Source organism: Ips typographus, linkage group LG13 (assembly GCF_016097725.1).
Source record: "Ips typographus isolate SLU linkage group LG13, UJ_Ityp_2.0, whole genome shotgun sequence".
Lineage (NCBI taxonomy): Eukaryota > Metazoa > Arthropoda > Insecta > Coleoptera > Curculionidae > Ips > Ips typographus.
This window is the reverse complement of record NC_138434.1, coordinates 1,291,136-1,301,227: the sequence shown is the minus strand read 5'-3', so window position 1 is coordinate 1,301,227 and position 10,092 is coordinate 1,291,136. Positions and strand designations below refer to the sequence as shown.

The 10,092-nt window shown below is 39.9% G+C and overlaps 1 protein-coding gene across 5 annotated transcripts; it reads left to right on the top strand.

Annotated features, from left to right (window-relative positions):
- The first annotated feature begins 1,465 nt into the window (after positions 1-1,465).
- Positions 1,466-8,621, top strand: LOC145736913 (glucose transporter type 1-like). 5 transcript variants are annotated; one of them, XM_081991436.1, is made up of 12 exons: positions 1,466-1,484; positions 1,683-1,986; positions 2,113-2,369; positions 2,426-2,550; positions 2,604-3,070; positions 3,123-3,335; positions 4,228-4,452; positions 4,508-4,647; positions 4,706-4,735; positions 5,313-5,413; positions 5,472-5,552; positions 8,184-8,621. In XM_081991436.1, exons 2-12 carry the CDS (start codon positions 1,705-1,707, stop codon positions 8,273-8,275), a joined length of 2,013 nt encoding a protein of 670 aa, XP_081847562.1. In that variant the 5' UTR covers positions 1,466-1,484; positions 1,683-1,704; the 3' UTR covers positions 8,276-8,621. The 5 variants fall into 5 exon arrangements, with proteins under 5 accessions (XP_081847562.1, XP_081847564.1, XP_081847563.1 ...); XM_081991438.1 differs by lacking the exon at positions 5,472-5,552 and having other exon boundaries at positions 1,469-1,484; positions 8,184-8,619; XM_081991437.1 differs by lacking the exon at positions 1,466-1,484 and having other exon boundaries at positions 4,249-4,452; positions 8,184-8,617.
- The last annotated feature ends 1,471 nt before the right edge of the window (positions 8,622-10,092 follow it).

The window sequence follows — 10,092 nt, the reverse complement described above, 5'->3', positions numbered from 1 at the left end:
TAAGAGTTCCAAGTAATTTTAGTCAATTTGGCAACAACAACAATTGATTTTACACGGTTTGGCAACATTGCTACGACTGTCACTCCTGTCAAAAATACTTTCGTTTCAACTAGTGCCCAGCCCCCAGTTGCCAGCTTTACCTTGATTGGTTAAGCAATCTTCTGTCAGGGGCAACCAATCGCAATAGGCGGTGGTGGGACGGATCAGGGTGGGGGATGGGGGGTAGGCGGGGTAAAAAGGGGGATTGGCGTACAAATCATTGTAGTCCAGCTCCAGGGGCATTTTTTTGTTGCTGGTGGCGACCAACTCTTTCCTGCCTTCTGGGGTTTTGTTGACAAACAGCCTGGGGAGGGTGAAGGAGGGTTCCTCTTTGTGCAGGAAAACTGCTCACTTTACTCCCCAATTTGTGCAATTTTGCGCCCAATTTGGACTTTTCTTTGGGATGTACAAAGTCTCTGACAGAACGGATTTCTACGTTTTCCCTGCCTCTATCCACAGTTTTCACCATTAATTTCACTTCGGCCTTTACCAGATTCTCGGCGAGGTCGTAGGTGCCCTCGTCAGGACTGTCAGAGCTGGAGGAGTCTTCAGACACCAAAGGCTCCAACAAATCACTTGGTGCAGTTTCTTCGTCTTCTTCAGGACCACACTCAAGTTGCGGTAAGTTCCCTCCCACCAAACATCTTCGCCGTCGTGCAACTGATAGTCAAAATTGTTGACACTCTGAGTGTCAATCGGTTCGTAGTCGTGAAAGACAGAAAACGCAAAAAATATCAAGTAGGCCATATTTTTAGCGCGCTGTTGCCAAACGCCGTAAGTAAGTTTGTCGAGGGTATTGAATACTTACGGCGTTTGGCAATAACGCGCTAAAAAATATGGCCTACTTGATATTTTTTTCGTTTTCTGTCTTTCTCCCGCGCATGGTATTACCTACGTTACCACGTAGTAGGTACCCACACCTGTATACGAAAAATTACAATTTATTGCAAATGTCAAATTTGGGGGCAATATACAGGGTGTTTCATTTTGACCATCATATTTTCAGTAATATGGTTTTTTACGGTTCGTGCCACCCTGTAGTGTGTGTGTCTCTTTCTAGCTCATACTGTCTGATAGAAGGGAAGGGGGAAAATTCCAATATGTCCACGTGGGTGCACTCTGTGTATGTCATGCCCACTTGCATATTTTCCTAAACCGGAGGTCTTTTTGTTTTGTTTTTTTTTTTCAAAAAAAAAAACACTGATGAGGAGTGGCAGTGACCGAAACTAGTGTAATTGAGAAAAAAACGGGAACGTATGCAAGAGGACATAGAACTGGATAACTAACGGGCTGTGTTTCCAAACTATAGGTGGGAGACAGTCAAACAGTGCCGTCAAGGTCCAGGAAATCCAAGATCAAAGCGCCACACTATAAAATTTTGGAGCGAATTTCGGAGGATCCACGATAGTTTGGAACACAGCAATGGTATCCTTACCGCCTCCCAGGTACTGGCTAGCTTTAGGGCCGGTTTTCCAACGCACAGCTAACTTTGAAATCTCAAAAACAAAAAGTTGGCTGCGCTCTGGTGCTGTGTGTGTGTGTTTTGTAGTAGAGCCAGCTGAAAGCTTATTGATGACGTGTTAGCATGCGCATGCCGGCGATTCGTCGTACGTCAGTTTGACGGTTGTACTTTTTTTTGACAGTTTACAGAAACAGGTAACCGTGATGAGCATGAACCTGAGCAACAAACTGGACGAGTTGCAGCGCGGCGATCGTCAATACGAGACGACGTTCGCCCTCAACGAGATCCGGAACCAGCTCCAGGAGTTGACCAAATCGGTGGAGTCGTGCCAATCGGAGGTGTCCGAGGTCAAACGGGACATGGTCGCGATCAAACACGAACTGGACACTGTTCAGCAGGTCAAGGAGGAGATCGAAGAGCTGCGCGAGTACGTCGATCGGCTAGAGGAGCACACGCATCGGCGCAAACTTCGACTCTTGGAGCAGGTCTGCCTTTGTTGTAGATGGCCTGCTTAGTTGTTTTTGGTTTTTAACACTTTGTTTTTAATTTTTTTTGCTGCCCTTAAACTACTAATCATCTACTATTAAGTGAACTGTCACGGTTGGTTTCAGGGCCTGACTGGTTTCCTCAGCTATTCGATTTTGTCCGCCGTACTGGGCATGCTCCAATTCGGGTACAACACCGGTGTAATCAATGCGCCCCAGAGCAACATCGAGTACTTTATGAAAGACGTGTACAAGCAACGGTACGGGGAAGAACTGCCTGAAGATTGGGTCAAAACGCTCTACTCGGTTGTAGTGTCGATTTTTGCGATAGGCGGCATGGTGGGCGGATTTATTGGGGGAATGGTGGCTGACCGATTTGGGCGGTAAGTGCTCCATCCACTTGTGTGTCATTCAAGCACTTACACCCCCACACACACAGTAAGGGCGGTCTTTTGCTCAACAACGTTCTTGGTATAACGGGTGGTTCTTTGATGTGGTGCGCCAAAGTGGCCAATTCCTACGAAATGCTCATATGCGGACGGTTAATCATTGGAATCAATTGCGGTACCACCCCATGAAAATAACCAAAACAAAACTGTACAACAGGTCATTTTTAGGGCTTAACACCTCTTTGGTACCGATGTACGTATCGGAAATTTCTCCTTTAAATCTGCGCGGCGGTTTGGGTACCGTGAACCAGTTGGCGGTGACCGTAGGGCTGTTGCTGTCCCAAGTGCTCGGTATCGAACAGATCCTCGGTAATAGCGAGGGTTGGCCTTTGCTGCTAGGACTGGCAGTGTTGCCGGCCGTTCTCCAACTTCTCCTGCTACCGGTTTGTCCTGAAAGTCCTCGATATTTGCTCATCACCAAACAGTGGGAGGAGGAGTCTAGACGGGCACTCAGACGGCTCAGAGCTAGCAATCAGGTGGAGGAAGATATCGAAGAAATGCGAGCCGAAGAACGCGCCCAACAAGCCGAATCCTCCACCACCATGATGGAATTACTGTGCTCGCCCACTTTGCGGGTTCCTTTAATGATCAGCGTGGTGCTGCAACTGTCCCAACAATTATCAGGCATCAATGCGGTAAGTTTCCCAACTTCCAACAGACACAATCACCTTTAGAGATGACCTGCAGGTGTTCTATTACTCAACGAATCTCTTCGAGACGGCCGGTTTGACCCCAGAAAGCGCCAAATTTGCCACCATCGGTATCGGCTGTATTATGGTGATCATGACCTTGATTTCCATACCGTTGATGGACCGAATGGGCAGACGGACTTTGTTGCTGTACGGACTTGGAGGAATGTTTATCTTCTCGATTTTCATCACCATTTCTTTCCTGATCAAGGTCTGTTGTAAGCTTAGTTTGGGATTATCATTGATTAGACTAACTGAGATTAGTGAAGATTCAAGAATAATCCCCATTGTTTAAAAACATTTTGATGGGCTTCAAAATTAGTCTAGTAACATATAATTAACATACCTGTGTCATGATATTATCTTAAAATGGGCTAGTGACGTTCAGAACCTAAAAGTACAGTGTTTCACGTTTTTTGGGGTAAACTGAGTGTATTTTGACTGAAAGCATTGCACCAATTACAGTTTATCATTCCAATTAACAGAACCAGCACATTAGGTGTTTGTAAGTTTAGTGTGTGCACTTTTACACAGTTAAAAAGGGTTAACTACCAAAAAACTTACCGGAAAATTACCGTTTGTCTCGTAAAGCACCATCCAGCCGATTGTTAATACATTTTCTTGAAACAATACACTTTTGTTTGGTTGATTAAGGGTTGTAGCACAAGTTTAAACGCAAATACACCGGAAAATCTGAAAAAAGAGTTGAAATAAACAAACCAACAAAAATAAACAGATTAAATGTCAAAAGTGTCAAAGTCAACTGCGTTCACCCCATGTGAGCGGCTTAGCCGCTAAGTAAGCGGTCATAAGCATAACGATCAATTTTATTTTTGGTTGCTAGAACACTGTTTTTTTTTTTAGTTTTCTAGTTGGCTTTGAAAGAGTTTTTAGTTTTAGATATACACTTTATGATTTTGCTTGTTAGCCTCACCCTGTCTCTGTAACCGACTTTCTGACATGGTGGAGGAGCGACGCTGTACATTTAAGCTAACCACAACCGTGCACGCATTTTTTTTTTTTTTGGTAATCACCTCCATGATACACTCTCTCAAAGTCTCTCCTCCCCTGTTCGGAAAGAACGCCATTCTACCGCCTGATAGGAGTTTTTTGGCTATGTACAGGAAATGATCGATTGGATGTCCTATTTGTCGGTCGTGTCCACGTTGTGCTTCGTTAAATTTTTCGCCATGGGCCCCGGTTCCATTCCCTGGATGATCACCGCCGAACTGTTCTCGCAAGGACCCAGACCGGCGGCCATGTCCATTGCCGTATTGGTCAACTGGATGGCCAATTTCCTCGTCGGAATCGTCTTTCCCATCATGAAGGTCTGTATATAATCTGTCAATTGTCAAAGTCTTGTCAAACATTAACTGATCGCAGACTGCCCTGGACAACTACACGTTCCTGCCATTTAGCGTGTTCCTAGCCTTATTTTGGATATTTACGTACAAGAAAGTGCCGGAAACGAAGAATAAAACCTTCGAGGAGATCCTGGCGCTGTTCAGGCACGGAAATGGAAGGTAATAACTGTTTTTCCAGAGTCAAACACCAACATTACAATCAAACTTTCAAATTAAGGGTTAGTTTTCGTGACAGTAGACTGTATGGGTAAGTCCAAGTCACCTCTGTGATACCGGTGGCTAATGCATGAATGCATGTTAAATGTTTTATTTTTATTTTTTGACGTTTGACGCTTGATCAGAGTGACAGTTCGATAAAGCGTCAAAACAGGACCTTAATAGTAGTTGTCTTGGTTTTGTTTTGCAGTACAACCAATGAAAACCCACCCCAAAAAAACCCACCATCCGAGACACCGCTGGGTACCATTGACACTAATTTGTAGCAACAAATTGTATATTATAACTAAAACATATCACAATATTTTAGGTACTGTTAATAATTTTCAGTGTTGCCAAGTCAGTCATTTTTAGTTGGCACCACTTTGACCTTAAAAATGTACTTTATTAGGCATTTGTTATGTTTTTATAGCACCTGTTATTGACTAGGTAAGGTATAAAGTGATTATTGTTAATTATGATTTTTCTAGGTAGAACGCTTGTTTATGTAGACAATAAATTTTTGTTTTGACCACTCTGTGTAGAAAGTTGCTTTATTATTATGATTTTGCTGTAGATGTCGCTCCGAATCGTTAATAAAGCCGTTAAAATATGAATAAACATTGTAGGAGTATGTTGAATTGTGTGAATGCACTTGAACAACATATGCCCATCAACGAACAATCCGGTCTGGTGGTCGCCGAAGAGAAATGCCATCAACAAGAGTCATGTGAGTGTCAAATTTTCCCAAAAAATTGAAATTCCCCATTTTAAGTGACTTTTGACAGTTGGCAACCCTTTTGAAGAACAAATCCTTCAAATGTCGTATAATCTGCGCAGACATACCTCGTATTATGGTTCTTTGTCAGGTATTTTAGGCACCATTTTAAGCACCTCAAGCTTTAAAAACACCAAAACGCTTGTTTTACAGAGAGAGTCTCAAATTCCTAACCTAAATCACTTTGTATAATGCAGTTTCACAAAAAATTTGAAAATTGCTTATAACAATCATCTGTTGCACTATAGCAATTCACCGTAACTACTGAAATTGACGTTTCAAGACCAACACTGCTTTTTGCTATAATAGACGTCACACACAAACATCCTTGATTAAAAAAAAAATATTAGCAGGCTATGATTTGGTGAATGAACTAAATTGCACTGTTGCCAAGTCAGAGCAAGTAAGGTTTGGGGACAAAATAATGACAATTAGAATCCAGATGACAATGATGTGTCAAAATTACTTTAAGCTGCATTTACATCCACTTCAAAGTCAATGTATAGTGACATTTTCATTAAAAATTTGACTTCAAAGTGTGCTTGGCAGATGCAAGCAAAATGAGACCAATTTATAGGTTAGAACTGTCATTTTTTTTACTACAATTTGAATTTTTCAAGGATTTTTGTCGTTTAAACATAAAATTTGTATTAGATTAACTAGATATTACTAGTAATCACGACACTTTAAATGCTAGGAAATTTAATGAGGATTCAAAAATGTGCTTAAAACTGTCATTTTCTCACTCCAAGTGAGTTTAACAGACGATTTTGTCCTTGACTGTCCTTTGAAACTGGGTTTCTGTTAGTTTCAAACTTTGACACTGTTTTCTCTCTGACTGTACTCAATTTGGTAGTGTTTTTTTAGGTTAGTAGATAGGAAATTTAATGAGGATTCTAAAAATGTTCTTAAAACTGTCATTTTCTCACTCCAAGTGAGTTTAATAGACGATTTTGTCGCTGACTGTGTTTTCAAACTTTAGCAGCACTTTTCTCCCTGACTGTACCGAATTTAGTGATATTTTTTTAGGCTATTGGATAGGCAATTTAATAAGGATTCCAAAAATGTGCTTAAAACTGTCATTTTCATACTACAAGTGGGTTTTACAGGCGATTTTGTCCTTGACTGTCCTTTCAAACTGTGTTTCTAGCAGTTCAAATTTTGACACTGTTTTTCTAATTGACTATACTCGATTTTTTAGTGTTTTTTTTAGACTATTGGATAGGAAATTTAATGAGGATTCCAAAAATGTGCTTAAAACTGTCATTTTCACACCACAAATGGGTTTTACAGACGATTTTGTCCTTGACTGTCCTTTCAAACTGTGTTTCTAACAATTCAAACTTTGACACCATTTTTCACCATGACTGTACCGATATGTTTTTTGTTTTTTTTGGCTATTGAATAGGAAATTTAATGAGGATTTCAAAAATGTGCTTAAAACTGTCATTTTCTCATTCCAAGTGGGTTTTACAGGCGATTTTGTCTCTGACTGTCTTTTCAAACTGTGTTTCTGCCAGTTCAAACTTTGGCAGCACTTTTCTCCCTGACTGTATCGAATTTTGTGATTTTTTTTAGGCTATTGGATAGGAAATTGAATGAGGATTCCAAAAATGTGCTTAAAACTGTCATTTTCACACCACAAATGGGTTTTACACGCGATTTTGTCCTTGACTGTCCTTTCAAACTGTGTTTTCTAACAATTCAAACTTTGACACCATTTTTCACCATGACTGTACCGATATGTTTTTTGTTTTTTTTGGCTATTGAATAGGAAATTTAATGAGGATTTCAAAAATGTACTTAAATCAAACATTTTCTGACTAGAAGTGGGTTTTACCAGCGATTTTGTTCCTGACTGTCCTTCCGAACTGTGTTTCTTTTAGTTCAAAACTTGACACTGCTTTTCCTCCCAGACTGTACCATATTTTATACGGTTTATCAAGTAACTGAATAGGAAATTTGACGAGGATTCCAAAAATGTGCTTAAAACTGTCATTTTCACACCACAAATGGGTTTTACAGGCGATTTTGTCCTTGACTGTCCTTTCAAACTGTGTTTCTAACAATTCAAACTTTGACACCATTTTTCACCATGATTGTACCGATATGTTTTTTGTTTTTTTTGGCTATTCAATAGGAAATTTAATGAGGATTCCAAAAATGTACTTAAATCAAACATTTTCTTACTAGAAGTGGGTTTTACCAGCGGTTTTGTCCCTGACTGTCCTTCCGAATTGTGTTTCTTTTAGTTCAAAATTTGACACTGCTTTTTCTCCCAGACTGTACCACATTTTATACGGTTTTTCCAAGTAACTGAGTAGGAAATTTAACGAGGATTCCAAAATGTACTTAAACTGTCATTTTCTCATTCCAAGTGGGTTTACAGGCGATTTTGTCTCTGACTGTCCTTTCAAACTGTGTTTCTGGCAGTTCAAACTTTGACACTGTTTTTCTAACTGACTATACTCGCTTTTTTAGTGTTTTTTTTAGACTATTGAATAGGAAATTTAATGAGGATTCCAAAAATGTGGATATAAACTGTCATTTTCTCACTCCAAGTGAGTTTAACAGACGATTTTGTCGCTTGACTGTCTTTTCAAACTGGTATTATCAATTTATTATTATCAAAGCACAGGTGACACGTGAATAACAAAGGTTCCTTCACCAAATCGTCAAGCAAATTTAACACTGTAGTAACGTCTGTTTAAACAATTTCAAGCCGGTTCGGAACGATCGTCGAGGGCGGGCGATACGGTGTCGTCGCAGCCGCCGCCCCTGCCGCCTCCGCGTTTCCCCAACAGCGCCGTCTGACAATGGGACACTCTCAACATCGCCACGTTCAGTCTGCCGCTGCCCGCGCCCCTCGCCGTCATCGAGGACCACCTCGTGGACCTGATTGTAGAGCGCGGCAGAGCGTGCGCGTCCTACCTGCGTCAAAGTCTGAAACGCAGACACTGATGACGTCGGTCGGTATAGTAGGAAGTGATGCATATGACACTTGGTGGTTCGTTATAATGGCCTTAATACGCTCAGTTTAATGTAACTTAAAGACTCAAGTGTACTTTTAAATCCCCACCCGCAAATGTGACACACACACACGCAAGTGTAAAGAGTGCAATTTTTATGGCCTCTCTGGTTGATTTTTTAGTTTTTTCCAGTAAATAATTAAAATAAATTATAATAATAAAGGAATTCAATAACATCAGCCTTTTTTAAAAGGCTCGTCTTATAATTGTAGGCTGTTATTTATAGGGGTTTTTTGGTAGTTGTGAGAGTGATTTGCCCTGATATTTTGACGAAGTTTTATTATAGTAGTAATGTAGTATAAAATCGACGCCTGTACATAGTTTCGACAAAACTATTACTAGCAATATATGACAGATATTTATTAGAGAGAATTGGGCACAGCTCGCTACGCACTTATATAATATATAAACTTAAATTAGTCCGGTCTGGCTCACCCATATATTTGGGTAGGTTAGACTGTACACTAAACTGTACTTACCCGTACGGTGTGGTTCATATTCTAACAAAACACTGCCCAACCCGTTAAGTCCTACGAGTAAGTACAACTAAATTACATAAAAATTACCATACACTTTCAGTGCACTAACTTTGCTCTTTTCAGCTTTATTATAATAATAACAATTATTTAGTAGGACTTAAACCCAGAAAGAGAGCATTTTAGTAATACCTCATTGATAGTTTTTAACATTAGTTAAGGTTAAAAGGGCCTAGTGCGCTGGAAGCTACCAAAAATAGTTGTAAGTATCCAAGAATTTTTATAAGTCACTAACTAGGAGATAAATGAAGGTGGGTCGTAAACGGATCGGTTATGTAAAAAAATTCAAGGGTAAGGGACCCCTTCCGCCCTTTACGATCCACACCACCACACAACAATGATGATTCTAAATGTACATACTGTTACTAGCGATTAAGGACAACTACCATCTAAGGCAACTTTTTTTATATTCAGTTTTTTGTATAAATCCGAAAATTCGACAAGTGTGTGTATTGTTTACACGTAGTGCTAAGTGTAAACAGTGGTTTTCCTTTACAAAAAGTAGATCAAAATCGCACGCGTATTTATTCGAACCTCTGGACAAAATTTTCGTTCAAACATTTATACAAAATATTCGATCGACATTATTCATTACTTAATTAGTTAGATTTAGTATCGGAGATCTACGTTAACGGAATTCATAACTTAAAAACAACCTGCGAAACATGTAAAGTTTCTTGAATGCAAATAAAGTTCTATCTCTATGTTTTAGGTTATATTTTTAAAAACCCTCATTAATTCCCAAGCCTGCAGAGTTGCAATGTAATGCTAATACAGTTTGTTCACTAGCAAAACGTGAATAATCTATAAATTGTACTTACCAAGAGATTAGATGTGGTTGGAGCAAATAGGGTTGTCTGAGCTGAACTGTCCTATTATACAAACAACCGCGTTAACATGGAATTCAAACCTGTTTTTGTTAACTCCACACTAGCTTTCACAGAGACATTTCCACTATAACTTAAGTTTTCCCCTTTTTTTCCAGCAAACAAAAATTCAACCAGACCGGACACTACTAAAATATAACCTACAAATTTTGCGCATCAATGATTCAAAAGTCACGTGG